At 42.9% G+C, this 18,388-nt stretch overlaps 1 protein-coding gene across 5 annotated transcripts in view; it reads left to right on the top strand.

Annotated features, from left to right (window-relative positions):
• Window positions 1-18,388, top strand: part of STAG1 (STAG1 cohesin complex component) — a 322,525-nt gene that overhangs the window by 226,054 nt on the left and 78,083 nt on the right. For all 5 annotated transcript variants that reach the window (XM_067538793.1, XM_067538794.1, XM_067538795.1 and 2 more), the window contains 4 exons: window positions 452-555; window positions 8,039-8,131; window positions 8,241-8,330; window positions 8,528-8,731. In XM_067538793.1, coding sequence (XP_067394894.1) covers window positions 452-555; window positions 8,039-8,131; window positions 8,241-8,330; window positions 8,528-8,731 — 491 coding nt within the window. The remainder of the gene's footprint in view (window positions 1-451; window positions 556-8,038; window positions 8,132-8,240; window positions 8,331-8,527; window positions 8,732-18,388) is intronic.

Genomic DNA, 18,388 nt, shown 5'->3' with positions numbered 1-18,388 from the left:
AGATGATCTTGAAAAGCTTATATAATGGTACTGTATTGATTGTATCCTAAATGAACTTTTAGCTTCAGGGTAGAATTTTCAGAAGTACCCAAGTCCCATTTTCAATAGTGACCTTAGGTCCAGATATTCAAAGGTATTTAGATGCCTAATCAGTGTTTCACAAGCACCTAGGCACCTATCTCCTGATTAAATCAATTGGTGTAAGGCACCTAGATGCTTTTTAAAAATCTCGTTAGGCACCTATCTGCATCTTTAGGCTCCTAAATGCCTTGGAAAATCAGACCCTAAACCACTTTTGAAAATGGGACTTGTGCTTCTAAATCACTTAGGTACCCTTGCAAGTTTTACTATTGACTAGCTTACTGCATTTAATGGATACATTCCATAAAATCACCATTTATATGGTTACCTTAATGCAATTAATCAAATCTTTCCTTTTCTTTCTCCACAGCAATGTCTGACCGACAAGAGAGTGCTCTGATTGAGTTGATGGTGTGTACAATACGACAAGCTGCTGAAGCACATCCTCCAGTGGGCAGGGGTACTGGCAAGAGAGTGAGTTTTATTGAAATAGATGGTTCAGACTTTTGCACTACTATGAAATGCTTATAGGTATACGTATGTTGTAATATTTACATCTATTGGGTTTAGTGTGTGGATGGCGTTTGTGGCCTGTGACATACAGGAGATCAGACTAGATGATCTGGTGGTCCCTTTTGGCTTTATACACAATGATTCTTTGATGATATTTTATTGATATATTATGGAACCAGAATAACAGATTGTGACTTGTAGACTTTAAGATCAGAAGGGACCATTATGATCATCTACTCTGACTTCCTGTAGTTGACAGTTGACAGATATTTTTATGGGACTTTTGTAACTACCTAATTCAGTTCTGACTTGAATTTGTTTGGAGGAAAAGTAATGGAAGTTATAAATCTGAATATGTTTGAATTTTTAAAAGTTCTTTTGCATTCCTAATTGTTACGTAGTTGTAAAATTGTATCGTGAGAAAATTACTTTCTTCAGATTTTTAGACAAGGCATCTCATTTTTTTGGACTGCTTTTGGTGAAAATGACAGATGATAAATTTATGAAAATTCTTTATTCTCTGATTTAAAAACTATACACAGACAAAATTAACAACTGCTTTACTTAGGTAACTGTTGTCAAATCAGTTTGCAGCAGTACTGCAAGCATGGCAATGGGTTCAGAAATGCTGATTGTCACTATTCCTCAGCTTCACAGAATAAGATTCACATTCCTATATCATCGCTGTAGACTGTTGTTGAAATAGGTGTTACAGTTGCATCAAATATTGTAACAAAATTTAAGTACACGAAAGGTTTCTGAAGGTGATTTCCATAAAGGAGTTGCGAGGAATTTCCACTTTTCACATGGTTTTCCTATTTAAAATTGGATTTTTTTAAAAGAAACTGTTTTTTGGTTCTTGCAGAAATTGGTACAAATTGCTTGGTTAGAAAGGAGCATGCAGACTTTCCATTCCCCAGCAAATCAGCTCTTCTCATCCACAGATACTAGTCATAACCAGTTAAACTTACTTAACTCTGCCCTTGCAGAATGCTATGAATAATAATAAAAATAATGCATGTCTCTTGGATAGGAAACAATACACAGTAATACAAATCCCAGACATACGCATCCAGATTGCTGACACGTAGCCAAAAGAGCCTCCGTGGTGGCAACATACTGTTGTTCACAATTCTAGTATTACAGACGCACACAGTTGTTATGTTTGGTTAACGTTTCTAAGGAGAAGTAACACCAGACTTAAAACCACAAACAGTAAGAAATAAAGAGTAATCCCCCAGGCTTTTTATGTTAATGTGTCAGTGATATTTCTTCTTTGAGTAGTATCCTTGTGGGTACTGCCCTTGACATGTGCTTGTTCCCTCTAACTTGGATCAGAGATTTGTGGTGGCAGTGCCTCTTCGGTCCATGCATGCGTCCCATTGATCCTCATGTGCCATGTGGAGGCTATATAGGGCTGCGCAGGCAAACCGTCCTCAGTTCCTTCTCAGCCTCGTTTGGCCCGAGACAGAGTCTACTGTGTGCCTGTTCGCTAATATTTAGCTTTTTCTCAGATTTACCTTATGACGTTATCGTTCTTGGAACAATTGTTCCCTTTCTTTTTCTTTTCTTTTTCTTTTCTTTTCTTTTCTTTTCTTTAAAAAAAAAAAACCAAACAAACAAAACTTTTTATTCATAGAGTTAGTTCTGTAGTTAGGAGATTTCCCTTTCTAGTGGTTACATTTTTGTCAGTTTTGCTCAGGAATACCAGGCTTCCCAGGATTCAAGAGGTTCCTTTCCTGTTGTGAGGCTATTCCAATAAGTGATGGACACTCCCAGTCCCTCTGCTGTCTGGGTGATACTCATATCCTTATTATGTGCAAGAGCTGCACTTCCTTCAAGGGTAGATCTTGAAAAAATAGAGAAATTAAGTTTTAATTCCTAATGGTGGAGCAAGATTTACATCCAGCTTCAAATCCAGGCGTGGAAGACCCCTGTGTACATAGACTTCCCAATAAAGCTAGTGCGACGTCCACATTGACATTTGTCACCAGAGACCAGTAGAGAGGTATGCAGTATCATGGCACCAAATACATCTATGGAACCAAAATCCTCATCCACATCTGCCTCTAAGTAGGAGGTAAGGAGTAAATCTCCAAAAAGGTCATGGTCACTGTCTCACAAGAAGGCTACAGAGACCTCAGATCCCAAGGGAAGTTCTATGCGAGTCCTGAGTGAGAACAGTACAGCAAAGGCAAAGAGGAGTCAATCATCTAAGACAGACTCATTACCAAGTTCAGATATCCGTACTCCGAGCAGTAGAGATGGGGTTGAAAAGTCCAAGCCCGACCCAGAACAACACGCAATACCAATAACAAGAAAATCAACGGTACCAGACTGCTCACCTACCTATGATACTGAGGGAATCCCATAGCAAGAAACAGCTATCTCCTCCCTTACTGTATGTGGAAGAGGACTCATCAGATTCTCAAATTTCAGTGCAGGGTTCCCCTACCTATTCTAGGACACATCATATTCCCTCCTATATTACAGGAGATAGACCTAAATAACAGCCACATAACAGGAACACCGATGGCTGCCACAGCCAATGCCATTTGAGCCTCTTCAGTGGCTTTGCTGGGATCTGTGGGTGTTCTATCGCCAACAATAAACACCAAGGTCGTCGCACAACTGAAGGGAACAGAGAAGAGCTTTTTATCTTCAACCCCCTTTACCATCATCTGTGCCAGAGGCCAGAGAAATCTGTTAAGAGCAAGAGGCAAGGGTCAATGTGAAGGTGACATCTCTTACTAATATTTCTTCATCTCCTAATTAAGCTGACATGCCTCCACCACCTTCTATTGCAGTCCCTGATGAAGTAGATTGCTTGACATGCTGCAAATTCCCATAGAAGAGGTTCAGGTGTTTCAACATAAACTTCTAGATATGTCACTTTGACATCTATGAAGATTGTCATTCTAGTCAATAAAGTTCTTATGGAACCTGCTAAGATGGTTTGGCTAACCCCTGACGCCACACAGCCTACCTGCAAGAGGATAGATCAAAAGTATTATGTTCCAGCTAGAGAGTCGGAGTTTCCATTTTCTCACCCACCTCTGAATTCCCTCGCGAGGGAGACCAGTAATGAACAAAGCAGACAACATAACTCAAAAGTCCACCCTTCACAATAAGAACCACAAGAGGCTCGATTTTTGGGGTCATAAATCCTGTTTTAGTCACACACCAGTTGAGGATAGTGAACCATCAGGTGTACATGTTGAAATACGACTATTTAAATTATAACAGATTCAATTATTTTATTGAGAATCTCCCTGCCAGAAGAACATTGGGACCAGTTTAAGCCCATTAAACAAGAGGGTCAGCTCTTAGCATAGACATTGCTCCAGGCCTCCTTGGTTGCAGCAGATACTGCAGGGCGATCTATTTCCATTGCAACGGTCACGAGAAGAGCATCTTGGCAACAGCTGTTGGGCTTTCCACAGAAGGTTCATAGTATTGTCAAAGACCACCCCTTTGATGGTCACAAGCTGTTTGAAGACTCGATGGATGTATCTCTTCACACTTTAAAGGACTCAAGAGCTACACTGTAACCCCTAGGGATTTACACTTTGTAGTCATTTACAGCAGGGTAAAGTGAATATGAAGCAAATGTAAAATGCTACCATTCTGATTTGGTAGTTTTTCACAGCACTTTTACCTGATTTTTCACTGGTGTACATGACTAATCAAGATGTAAGGCAACAAGGAATCAGGCCCTGAGTTATATATTACACATTCCTTGGCAAAACTCTTGGTGAACCTGGAGTGAAAAATCGAAAAATCTGTGACCTTCTTTTAAAAAAAAAAAAAAAAAGAATTTGGAACTGAGGAAGGAATAAAATAAAATACTAGCAGAATGTTAGATACAAATGTTTCGAACATTTCGAAAGCCACAAATGTTAGAAAGCCTAGTTAATGTTGCATTTTCAATATATATATATATATATATATATATATATATATATAAAAAAAATCCCTCAAAGTACTCAAAAGTATGAAAATAGATACTTAAGATAACTAAAACAACCACCTTAATCTGAAATTCTGTGATTGGCCCCAGAATTTCCACACACAAAAATTACTCTACCAAGTGCACAGTAGGGCCATTTATGTTTTTGTGCTTTTGACTTATTTATACAGTTTATGAAGTTTGGTGGTCTGGTGCACCCTTCCTAATGACATGCAGTGCTATCTGGTTTCTACTCCTACTGTGGGTTAAAAATGCACCATTGACTTCAGTGAAGCCGTTCAGATTTACTCCAGATGAGTATCTGGCCCACTATGTGCATTGTTAGGACTTAGCTGAGTTTTGCATTTAAAGCAAGAATTCAACTTTGTTACATGTGAAGGATACACTGAAATATCCCCCAGATTACAACACTAACCCTTTTTGTACAGAATGAAATTTCTGAGAATTTGTATCTTCTTACCCACGCTACCCTAAATATTGCCATTAAATTTTCTGCCCCCATTACATCCTCACTCATCCCCCCGACCTTCCCTTCTCCGTCATCCACAGTCAGCCCACTCCATGCTCCACTTACATTTCTGCTAACTGCGAATGTCTCCCTCCCCATGCAGCCGCAGTCTCCCCTGCTACATGACCCCCATCTGCCCTTGGAGAATTAATCAGAATTTTTTAAAAATTAATATCTATTTATTTACAATGCTGATAGTCAAACTCCACAAATTCATATCCTGTGAGTTTACTTGGCAAGTTTGTCTGTGCATTTTTGAAAAAATAATTAAAACATTTTCAAACATTATCTGATGTTCCAGATAACTAAGTCAATGGAAAATTAAGTTCTAGATTCACTTTTTAACTTGCTCGTATTTTCCAGTTGCATTGTGCAACTTGACTTCAGTGCAAAGTGACCAGAGCTTGTCAGCTTGGCAGACTTATACTCCATATCTGCCATTCCTTGTCAGTCACCCATGGTGGCATATTCTTTGGGTTTGTTTTTCAACTTTCAGATTTGAAATTATTTAATAATAAAAAAAGAGAAATTCTCAGACTTAAGATGAAGTTAAGGGTGAGAGAATAAATCAGTAATTTGAGGGTAAGACACATTATATGCATGCTGTAATTATCTCAAAAACAAGCATTTCAAAACAAGGAATTGCAGAGTAAAGGTCAAATTTAAAATAAATCAACATACAATGCCATGCAATAATCATGTGTTTATGAATAAAACATCAAATAACTGATTTTTCAAGATCGTTTAATTTTTTTTATAGATATATATATATTTATTTTTCCTCATGATGCCATTTGAGGGCTGAGATAAAGTTTTTTATGTGCCGTAACTGTGCATTTCCATGCCCTGACATGTTTGTGTGAAGGAGTGTTCACCTCATCTGTTACCTAAATGCAGTTGTGCCTCCGCTTCCTTCCACTGCTAGAGTAGTTTGACCCTTCAGCCAACAAAAAATCCTCCTCTTCCAAGGTAAAGTATCCTTCTCCACATGTCCAAAGGCTCAGTAGTCTGTGCCCTCCCTGGGCTAACCAGTCCTTCCGTCTTCAGTCCAGAGACTCAGTAGTCCTTCACTGTGACTCACTAGGCACTTGAGATTGTCATCCCCCAGCCAAGGTTGGGGGATTGACTACCATAATCCACAATTACCAATACATACTGATGTCCAGCTGCATTTTTCTCAGAGACCATCAAATCAACACCTGCCTCTCTCAGAAAAGGAACTTCCATTCATGGGAGAAGACCTACTGGTGCCTTTAGGGCCCTCAGGTGCCACTAATGGAGAAATCAGGACGCACAGAAATGAGCAACTTCCTTTCAGATGTCTAGCCAAAAAAATAGGTCAGGAGTCTGGATGTTTTTCTCACCCTTCCGAGAAGTACTGGGGAAAGAACTCCCTGCACCAGTTGCAAATGTAACGTTGTTCCAACTTAGGGCACTGGGAGCTGGGTGGTGATTTCTCCTGTCTGATTATTCCAATCTACAAAAATTATGACTAGAGTCTAAAATGGAGATATTAATTGGGTTGTTGAAGGTCAACCATGTTTCCATTGACCTTGGCTATCTGACTGTAAGTCTGGTTTAGACCCAGACTCTACCAGTAATGTACTGATCACCTGGACTGGGACTATGAGATGCTGGCCTTGTACCAGCAGCAGCTCAGGATTGCCTATAATGGTTCACTGTGTAAGGGAACATACAAATGTTTGGGGTGTTTGCAGTAGCAGCAGGTAATGGAGTCACTTTGGGTCATTCTCCTTTCTGGCCCTACCACTGCGACAGACCCTTCCTAGTGGCATGCCTGTTGAATCCCTGCCTGTCTTCTTACACCAGATCTATGCATCTTACTGACTACTGTCAGGAGGGTCTGTGGTCTGATCTAGATGCAAGCCCTAAGGCCTCCATGTCCCAAGACCTTGAAAAGTGCCTTGTCTGTGGGGTTCTTGAACAGAGTCTGGGTTTTCTTGCACCCCACTTACTGTGACTCCCAGTGTGATGCTGTTGCCAATAGAACCAATGTGATTCTTAGATGCATAAATGGGCATCTCAGGTAGAGAGGTTATTTTACCTCTGAACTGGCACTGGTACAACTGCTCCTGGAGTACTTTGTCTGGTTATGGTGCCCACAATTCAAGAAGGACGTTCATAAATTGGAGCGGGTTCAGAAAAGAGCCACGAGAATCATTAAATGATTGGAAGATATGACTTCTAGGGATAGACTCAAGGAGAATAAGCTATTTAGCTTAACAAAGAAAAGGGTAAGGGGTGATTTGATGACAGACTATAAGTACGTCCATGGGTAACAAATATTTAATCTGGGCTCTTCAGTCTTGCAGAAAAGGTCTAACACAATCCAATGGCTGGAAGATGAAGCTAGACAAATTCAGACTGGAAATAAGGTTGTAAATTTTACAGTGAGAGTAATTAACCATTGGAACAACTTAGCAAGGGCCATGGTAGATTCTCCATCACTAATAATTTTTAAATCAAGTTTGGATGTTTTTCTAAAAGATACACTCTAGGAATTATTTTGGGGGAAATTCTATGGCCTATGTTATACAGGAGGTTGGATTGGATGATCCCAATGGTCATTTCTGGCTTTGGAATCTATGAAGCCATCCTAAGGCAGATTGATACAGCTGGTTAACCTTTGAGGGCCAAATGTTGGTCCCATTGTAGGCAATAACAAAATTTCCATTGACATCAGTCGTGCCCAGATATGGTCACAAGAATGGGGGATGTGTGGAAACAATATCACAATGAAGGTTTTCCCTTAAGGTAACTGGAGTTCTTATTGCTTTCACATTCATATGCTCTTTATCCTTGATGTCTGTCTGTCTCTTTCTTTCAAAAATGCCTACACTGGTTTTTATTTTGAATTAGCTTCCACTTTTAGGATCTTGACTCTTCAATTTATTATTGGATTAATGACATTAAGAGATTTAATTATTATTTCCTTATTTTTACAGGTGTTAACTGCAAAAGAAAGAAAAACTCAGATAGATGACAGAAACAAATTGACTGAACATTTCATTATTGCACTTCCTTTGTTACTTTCAAAGGTACAGTTCCCCACAGAATTATTTTTACTGATGTTAATGTACACAGTTTCTTTGTTCTGTACTGTAGATATTAATTGTTCTTCACTTTCTTTGTTTCTATAATCTCTAGTATTCTGCTGATGCAGAGAAAGTAGCAAACCTCCTGCAAATTCCCCAGTATTTTGACCTGGAAATCTACAGTACAGGCAGAATGGAGAAGGTATGGTACACTATGCAGGCGCTCTAATGGCTTTCAACTGACAGATTAGTTGTGTTCATATTAAATGGCTATATTTGGAATAGTATGTAGTAATCTTTTCCTGCTTTAATCTATTACTTAACAAACTCTTTTTAAGTTTGATTGTTTATGTAATATTCTATCTAATGTGAAAATTGACTTTTCTGTCTGGTCTACAGCATCTGGATGCCTTGTTAAAACAGATTAAGTTTGTTGTGGAGAAGCATGTAGAATCAGATGTTCTAGAAGCCTGCAGCAAAACCTATAGTATCCTATGCAGTGAAGAATATACCATCCAGAATAGAGTCGACATAGCCCACAGCCAGCTGATTGATGAATTTGTGGACCGATTCAATCATTCTGTAGAGGATCTGTTGCAGGAGGTTTGTTCTTTTAAAATTTACCTAGTTTTATCATCTAGATTTGCATCTTTTATTATCTGTCCATTTTGTACCATCCATTGTCAATTTCCTGCATCATCTTCAACTGCCTTGTGGGTCATCATGAGCTCCTTTCATTCACAATAACACATTGCTCACTTGTAAATCATGACCTATAGAGTAAAAGAGGTGACCTCCATAGAAGAGTAAATGAAAAACTTCAAATGCAAAGTGTATAATTGCATTTTGGTTAATTTTTTTTCTAATTAAGTGCTAACCCTGACACCTAACCTTAATCCTACCCCCTAACCTTAACTCTAACCATTGCTGTTTTTCAGTAGCAGTAGCATCCAAGGACAACAGATACAGGATAGATTAAATATTCAGCGAGGTGCTGAAAAGTAATTAACTCAATGAAAACATATTCCCTAGAGATGTTACCAATTAGTATTTAGCTAATATAAAACAGGTAAATAAATAAAGGATGGGATGGAAAAAGTAACAGCAGAGAAAGGCGTGTCTGCATTAGTGATCATAGTGATTCCAGAGTCACAGGTGGTCATGTCGGGAGCAAAAACATTTGCATCTAGAATGGAGGAGAGGACTTGACACAACAGTTGTAAACAGCATATTCTAAGAGTTTGGAGATGAAAGAGAGAAGGGACAATAATTTGAAGCAGGGTGGTGTGATATATCCAGCGTACAATCCAGACTAATGAGTAGCTGTGTCACCCTTGTACTCTAACCTCAGGTACCCTTTATACTGCTTTGCTGTTTAGTCTCCAGTCTGGACTGCTCAGAGCCTCCAGCATGCAAGTTACTTGCAGCTATGTCTGTGTGTGTGCTGCAACCAGCCAGCCACACCTTGGCTTTTATGAGCTTTGGTTATATCGTAGGGTGACCCTAAAACACCCTAGGTCCTAGATTTCCCCCCAGAAATGTATGTCCTGTACTGCCCAGCCCTGTTCTGCAAAATACAAATTATATATAGTCATTATTGCTTTAATAAATATAATATGCATATAACTTGCCACTCCAAATGAAGTTTCCCAAACACTTCAATGCACTGAATTAGATAAAATAAGCTTATTAACTACAAAGAGAGAGATTTTAAGTCAGTACAAGTAATGAGGCATAAAAGTCAGAAATGGTTTTAAGAAAAATAAAGATAAAATACCACTGGTGCCTAATTTAACAACCTATGTTAAATTCAAAGCATAGTTTTCTCACCACATGTTGTCAGCAGTCTTACTAACCAAGCTTCTTAGGACAGGACCCCTTTTCCAGTTCAGTGGCTGCTTCCTTTGTCCCTTCTGGCACCGTGAATTGATAGACAGAGAGAGAAAGGGGGGTGTTTTGGGGTGTCTGCTCCTTTTTATAGTCCTAACCCCCCATTTGAGATGCACTTCCAGCTGAGAGAAGCAACAGGCAATGTGTGTGGAAGGGAATCCATGCTGTTTCTTTGCTAAGATGTAGATTTTTTGCCTCTGCCCCCTTTCCTGCCAAAGAATGACCACTTAGCAGGTAATAGTCCATCAGCCTTGTTTACATCTAGCTGAGGCATCATCTTGCCTGTTGTCTCTGAGGAACTGGTTTGAACACTCTCCAGACTTTTCCAGAAAACACACTTTTAGTCTTGATCTCAGCTTATGTTTATAACTTCACATATAATGCTGCTGCATGAATTTTGCTGTGATATTATTGATAAGTAAATTATAAGTTTTAAATGATATCTCAGAAGGCATACTTTTGTACATAGATTATTACAGTAGTGTGAAGGGCGTGGACACATACATTCTGTCACAGGAAGTGGGGAGTTGTGTTTTACATGTTGGAGGCATCTAGGATTACTTACAGAAGGTTGAAGTTGGGAGTGAAAATGGAGTGTGTGATGTGTTGGTGTTATAGTATGTTAAAGAAGGATGGAACCCTTAATTGGACATTTTCTTACATTGAAGGTTTTGCGTTGGGTAAGTGTTATGTTTATGCAACCTTAAATAGTCTTAAACAGTCTTTAATAATTTCCTTGCTTTTTAAGCTGAATGTCGGTGATAAGTGGAAAATAAAATCCTTTTCCTCCCCTTTATAAAGTATTTTATAATTGAATAAGCCATACACGTCTAAAATATGAAATCAAGTTTTGTATTTTATAATTGTATACTAAAGAGAAGAAACATTTTAATACTGGTTTTTCTGAGAGAGTTGGAAAAAACATATAAAGAGATCAGCCTTTGAAAGAGTAAATGTGTAGTGGGGACCTTAGAACACGTACAGCAAAAAACTAAAAAGCATAGCAGTCTCCTTTCATCACATATTATTACAATTACCAAAAATACTAATCTGCCTTTTTATGTTAGTTTGAGATTGGATTTTTAAAAATGCAACTTTTTAATCGTTTTTCAAAATAACCTATAATATGAAAATAATTAAAAATCTTATCACTTAGTAGCCACCATTGAAATCACGGGCTTCATTGACTTGCTCTAATTCCTGTAGGAATTTTGAGACTGAGCTAAGGATAGAGTTTGGTTATCCAGACAGAGCTCAGTGCTTTAATCAGAAAACTATCACGTAGAGCAAATAGCATCCAATAATTTAATTAAAGAATGTATCATTCATTTTTCTGTAAGTGTTTTGTAGAAGTGAGTGTGCAGGAATAGCCACATTTTTGCAGACAACATAGCCAAACACAAAGATTTGGCCTACTGTTTTTGAGAAGGAATGAACTTAAGTACTCAACACTTAGTTCTGCCATGGTAGAGACATGGACTTTAGTTCTAGCTGTGCCAGAAATATGGTGAAATTGTCAAAAGCACCTAAGAGACTTAAGAAAGTAAGTTCTATTTTTCAAAAGTAACATACACTCCTGCCTCCTTAACCCTTAGTCAGTAAAAAGGGCTGTGAAGCACACAGGAATATTAACACCAGTCTGTGGAACCACTGAAATTTGAACTCATGATCTTGTGGCTCCTGGGCTAAAGGTTACTTTGATGGGGAATACTCTCTCTCTCTCTTAGTATCTTCCTAGCTAGTAAGGCTGTGTCAAAATTGCTGAAATTCAGCAGCCTCACTTTGATGTTTCTTTTTAGTTAAGTAAAAATTGTCAATTTTTAAAGAGGTGGGATTTACCTCTGCAAGACATCCATTAGATCCTTATTTTCTAAGGCTATGTCTACGCTACGGCCTATGTCGGCAAAACTTATGTTGCTCAGGGGTGTGAATATTCAACCCCCTGAGCGACATAAGTTACACAGATGTAAGTGTTCATATGCACAACCCCTGCCGTGATCCCACTGACATAGCTTATGCCACTCGCGGAGGTGATTTTTTTTTTTTAATGCCAACAGGAGAGCTCTCTGCCATTGGCCAAGAGCGTCTTCACCACACATGCTGCCATAGCACAGCTGTACTGGTGTAGCTGCGACACTGCAGCTCTGTACGTATAGAGGTGGCCTAAGTATGCAATAATTCTGTTTTAGTGTCTCCCAAATGTCTTCTGTGTCCATTTGGTCAATTCAAAATGGAATTAAGCATCTAGTTAAATTTCCTTTCCCAAAAACTTCCTGAGTCCGTAAAAATTTCATTTAAAAAAAAAGAAGCTTGCCCTTGATGGAGGGCATACACATTGCCTAAGATAAGAAGTTTACCTTTCAAGGATCCTTTAATTAATATATATGTGCCCTTTGCATCTATGAGTTGTGGTGAAACAATAAAAAGGAAGTGTTTAGCAAAGAGGATTGTCACCCCTCTTCTATTAGATTGCCCTGAGAGATATTTGGTAACTGTGTACAAGAACTATTCAGGTATTTATCATCATTTTTCTTCAAGTTTGTCATGTAAATAGACTATTGTAAGAAAATCCTTTTTCATCCTTTTCCTTTTTGTTGGATTTTTCATTCCCCTAGCATTGCCAGTCATAACATTAATAAACTCACCCCTGAATACCAAGTCTACTCTTGCCCAGTATATTGCCATTTGTCAAAAACAGTTAGATCACCACACCACGCAGCAGGTCTCCAGTACATTTGTACCACTGCTTTAACTAAGACATTTCAGCTGGACTTCCCGTCATACACATACACTCACCAGCAACTGCACACCATGCAATAGAAACACTAACCCAGGAACATATCCTTGCAACAAACCCCATTGCCAACTCTGCCCACATATCTACTCAAGTGACACCATCACAGTCCTAACCACATCAGCCACACCATCAGGAGCTCATTCACCTGCACATCTACTAATGTGATATATGCCATCATGTGTCAGCACTGCCATGTACATTGGCCAAACTGGACTTTCTCTGCGCAAAAGAATAAATGGATACAAATCAGACATCAGGAATGGTAACATTCGAAAACCAGTAGGAGAGCACTTCATTCTCCCTGGACACTCAGTAACAGACTTGAAAGTTGCCATACTTCAACAAAAAACCTTCAGAAACCCTTCGTTTAAACCTGTGACCCTCATGTCCCTTCCTGTTTTTTCATTAGTTGTCCCAAGTAATCAGTTGTGTTCCAGGCTCAGTGGCTCCTTCCCTTAGGCTGGGGGAGGGGCCTTTAGCGGTGGGCGGGCTGGCGCTCGCCCACTTCCTGGTTTGCAAATAGATGGACCCTCCTGCTGCCCTCTGTCCTTGCTATATCACAAGCTCTACAACAGTTTTAAGAGCAAGCAAGTTTGTGGTATATAGTTTCCAACTTAAGAAGACAGAGGGACGAAACGGGAAAGTCCTGTTAAAACAGGAGAATAGTCATACCAGATTTTCAGAAACAAACTCCAACATGAAACTGCATTGCTGGAACTCATGTGGAAACTTGACACTATCAGACTAGGTCTGAATAGTGACTGGGAGTGGCTAGCCCACTACAAAAAATAAAGTTCCCTCTTTTGACATTCACACCTTCTCATCAACTGTTGTGAATGGCCTCATCCATCCAGATTGTATTAACCTCGTCAACACTCGCCCTCCTCACTGTGATGTAACTCACCCATCCTTGCATGTGTATATATAAACCTAACTGAAGTTTCCACTTCATGCATCCGACGAAGTGGGTTTCTGCCCATGAAAGCTTATGCCCAAATCCAGATTGTATTAACCTCGTTAACACTCGCCCTCCTCACTGTGATGTAACTCACCCATCCTTGCATGTGTATATATAAACCTAACTGAAGTTTCCACTTCATGCATCCGACGAAGTGGGTTTCTGCCCATGAAAGCTTATGCCCAAATAAATTTGTTAGTTTTTAAGGTGCCACAGAACTCTAGCTGTTTTGCTAAAAACAGACTAACACTGCTACTCCTCAGGAACTCATCATACACATAGTCATTTTAAAATTTCTATGTATATTGTTTTCCCTTTTTAAAAACACTTATATTCTTATACCCTTATCCTCCTGAGTCTGATTTACTGTAATTTTTTTAATTCTGATCCCTAACATTTTAAGCAACAGCCAGTAGCTGCCTGTCTCCCCCTCACTGCTTCCTTTGTCAATTGTTTCCCTGTGCTCTGTACTGAGGTATTGAAGAGTGTGAGGGAGACAGGCTATGGCTACACTGACAGCGGCAAATTTGCCGCCATCAGATCAATTTCTCTGGATCTACAGAGCGGTCAGTGAAGACTCGCTCAGTTGATCTAGAAATCGATGTACTAAGACCAGCTACACAAGTAGCGTAGCACTGCGTCAATGGGAACAGTGTTCCCGTCGGTGCAGCGCAGTGAAGATGGAGCACAGAAGAGAAGCTCAGCAGTTGACGGGAGTTAGGCAAGTTTTTTGTGTACTTTGCGTAACTCCCGTCAACTGCTGCCGAATCTCGCAGATAAGTGTAGACAGGGTCACAGAAGAAGGGAGGAGAGAAGAAGAGCAAGGCTAATGCAGATTAGGAGCTTAAACCAAGGGGAGAAAAATATATGCTACTGCAACCTCTTTCTTCACCAGGTGTGGATAGAGATGGGGAGATTGTATCAGGTGCAAAAGATCCTCAGGGAGAGTACTCTTTGGGACCTGCACTGAAGTAGGGATTGGATGGGGAAGATGTGAAAATGAAGCCCAGATGGCAGAAACTCAGGAACTGTCTGGGCACTGGGGAATTAGGAGTTTAGATTCTCCCAGGCTTTAAAGTCAGCTGAGCGCCACCCAAGAGAAGGAAAGGGCAAAGCAGAGACCAAACAGAATGCAAAAAAGAAAAGGACAAAACAGAGAAGAGTGGGGAAGCAAGACTACGGGCAGAAATATCAATGTACATTTTACAATCTACATTAACTCTTCATTGTTTTTCCCTATAAGTATTACTGAATGGAATAGTTAACTTTGCTAACTACACAGTTCAGCATATCACACTACACACACAGCTCTCCCCTAGGCAGAGCTTGAGAGAGACAGCAAAAACCACATGACAGATATTAGTCACCTCTGTAGCTGGTTGGAATTTTTAAAATTAAATGTGGGGATTTTTTGTTGGAAAATTCCAGTTGGTTGAAAACAAAACTTCTCCCTTCGAGTGATTGCTCGAAAATAGGTGTGTGCGCGCCCTGTGCACAGATTCCCGGAACTTTTTTCCCCTTAGCAAGCCCTGTAGGGTGTGCTCAGGCACCCCCTGGAGTACCGCGCTCATGCCACAGTACATAGGGTGCTGCCGACCCTGCAGGCCCTCAATTCCTTCTTTCTGCCTGTGATGGTTGCTGGAATGTTGCCTCTTGCTGTTGCAAGTAGCACCACTTTGGCATTCTAGTTAGTTCATTGTTCGTTAAGTGGTTGTTAATAGTTATTAGTTTATAGTGAGTTAGATAGTTGCCCTTAGGGGCTTGCGGTTGAGCCATGCCAGGCTCCACCGGCTTTAAAGCCTGCACTCTATGTGCTAAGGCTTTTGCCATGAGTGACCTTCACAATCGCTGCCTCCGATGCCTCGGAGAGCAGCATAGAAAGGAAAAGTGTAAAATTTGTAGGACCTTCAAGCCTCGGACCCAGAAAGAGCGGGACGCCCGGCTGAAGGTGATTCTGATGGAGTTCACGCTCCGCCCGGACTCCGAACCATCTCGATCTCCGGCGGCATCGAGCATCTCGTCTGTGCGGAGTGCCCCGCCAGCACCGGCACCGAGGTCTTCGGTGTCGAAGAAAAAGAAGCAGCCTGAGGCCGCCCACATGGACTCCCCCCTGCGACCGGTACAACGGGGTGACTCAGGAGATGCCTCAGCCACGTGCCGTGGAGAGTACTCCGTCTCCGGCATCTCCTTGCAGGGAGCCTCCCCTGACTCCTGGGGATGGAGGAGTGCCTCTGCAAGGGCCGTCTACACCGGAGGCATTCGCGGCAGCATGCACCCTCATGGGCATGCCCACGCCTCCGTCCCCCCGTCAGCCGAGGGCACAGGGACAGGTGTCTCAGGGAAAACCCATGCTGGGTGCTCCTGTTGAGTGGCACAGACAGGAATCGAGGTCTCCCCCCCCAGACGGTCAAGGAGGGTCGAGAGTGCGGGCTCCCCTCCTAGCTCTGACTCTGAGTCGTCGAGCTCCTCGACACTGTGGCACTGAGGGCAGTTGAGAGGCAAACGCGCGAGGTGACGCCCTCCAGTTCTGCCTCGCGCAGGGGTCGCAGCTCCAGCTCTCGTACCTCGGTACAGAGCCCTGCTCGGCACTGATCTCCAACCCCGGTGCGCAGCCCAATGCGCAGAGGGCACCGGTTGAGATCCCTGGCACGCAGTCCGTGCCACCATCAGTCCCCGGCGCCGGCTCTGCAGCCTGCCCAGGTACTGACTGCCTCGGCACCGACTGCTGCTGAACCGCCTGCCTCGGCACCGCTTGCTCTGGAACCGATTGCGTTCAGAGGCGACACCGCTCCCAGTCCTGAGGTGGAAGCATCGTCGAAAGAGGTTGAGGCGGAGGAGGCGATCAACGTCCAGCTCCTCCAGCAGCTCGTCCACCTGACAGTACCGTAAACATTGGCACCGTCGGTCGTCCTCGTCATCTCGGGGCCGCTCACCACCCCCGAGCCGCAAATGTTGATCCAACAGCTCCAGGTCACGGGGCCACCATCCAGAGGTAACCCAGCAGGCACCGATGCCTGCACCGGCATGGCCCCAAGGGCCCTGGCAGTTGCTGTACTGGGGGCCGTGGGGTACCACGATGGGCCAGGGGACCATGTCTATCCACTCATCCGTGGCTCAGCCAGTGCCCCCACCTCTGAGTCAACCAGACCAGGGCCTCCCCTCTGACAAGGGTTTGGACCCCGAGGAAGGTCCCTTCCTGGGGCCCCTTCCGCAGTCATCGTCGTCCTCCCCTGATGATGCGGCAGCCAGGGATCATAAGGCTCCCCTCTTTGATTTCAGGTTCACCAGGACCTTCTCAAGAGGATGGCAAGCAACCTCAACATGGAGCTCAGGGAGATGTCCGAGGAGGAGGACCCCCTCTTTGGGGTATCGGGGTCGGCAGGGCCATCACAAGTTGCCCTGCCCGTGCACGAGAGGATCATGAAACTTGCCAGTGCCCTCTGGCAAACCCCATCCTTGGTGGCTCCCACCTCCAAGGGCGCCAAACGTAAATATTATGTCCCAAAGGAAGGGTTTGACTTTTTATACACCCACCCTGCCCCGGAGATACTGGTGGTGGACGCTGCTAACCAGTGGGACCGCCAGGGTGGCCAGGGCAATACCCCAAAAGACAAGGACAGTAAGAAGTTAGACCTTTTTGGCCGAAAGGTCTACTCTGCTGCAGCCTTGCAGCTGAGGGTCACAAACCACCAGGCGCTTCTCAGGAGGTATAACCTCAACCTGTGGTCCTCGCTGCAGAGGTTTGCATCGGTGTTGCCCCCAGACCAGGCTGCGGACTTTGCCACTGTGACCCAGGAGGGTGCGGCAGTGGCAAACACGGCCTTACAGTCAGCCAGTGATGCGGCGGATACCGCCAACAGGGCTATGACTTCAAGCATCACCATGCACTGCTGCTCCTGGCTTCAGTCCTCAGGGTTGTCTCAAGAGATCCAGCAAGCCATCCAAGACCTTCCTTTTGACATCACTGGCCTCTTCTCTGACCAGACTGACCAAAATCTTCATGTCCAGAAGGATTCTCGGGCTATTCTAAGGACCCAAGGGCTCTACACACCTCAGGCCTCGAGACGTCAGTCGCAGCCTCAACCTCCACCCAGGCCGCCCCCCCAGACCTGCTAAGCCTAGGAGGGGTCGGGACCGATTCAGGGCGCCCAACCACTGCGACTGCCTGGGATTTTCGGTGGGGCCCCAGCAAGGCCCAAGCAAGGGCAATAACAATAATAAAAGGTTTTGATGATGCGCACGAGGGTGGCACTCCTCCTTTCCTCCTGGATCTTTCCCGGCCCTTTGCCCACAGGCTCTGGCCGTACTATGCCGAGTGGGAAACCATCACCATGGACCACTGGGTCCTCAGGGTAGTCCTCAGGGGCTATGCCCTTCAGTTTACGGCCTTCCCCCCGGACTCTCTCCCTACCCCGTCCCTCCTCAGGGACCTCTCTCACGAGCAACTCCTCATACAGGAGGTCAACTCCCTCCTCCTGCTCAGAGCTGTGGAAGAGGATTTTACTCACGATACTTCCTCATTCCCAAGGCCAAGGGAGGCCTGAGGCCGATATTAGATCTCCACCGTCTGAACAGGTGCATCAGACGCATCAGGTTCCGCATGGTTTCCCTAGCC

The sequence above is a fragment of the Emydura macquarii genome, unplaced genomic scaffold (genome assembly GCF_026122565.2).
Source record: "Emydura macquarii macquarii isolate MOO-44397 ecotype Brisbane River unplaced genomic scaffold, CSIRO-AGI_Emac_v2 contig_499, whole genome shotgun sequence".
Lineage (NCBI taxonomy): Eukaryota > Metazoa > Chordata > Testudines > Chelidae > Emydura > Emydura macquarii.
Note: the sequence above shows the minus strand (reverse complement) of the source record. Positions and strands in the feature narration are given on the sequence as shown.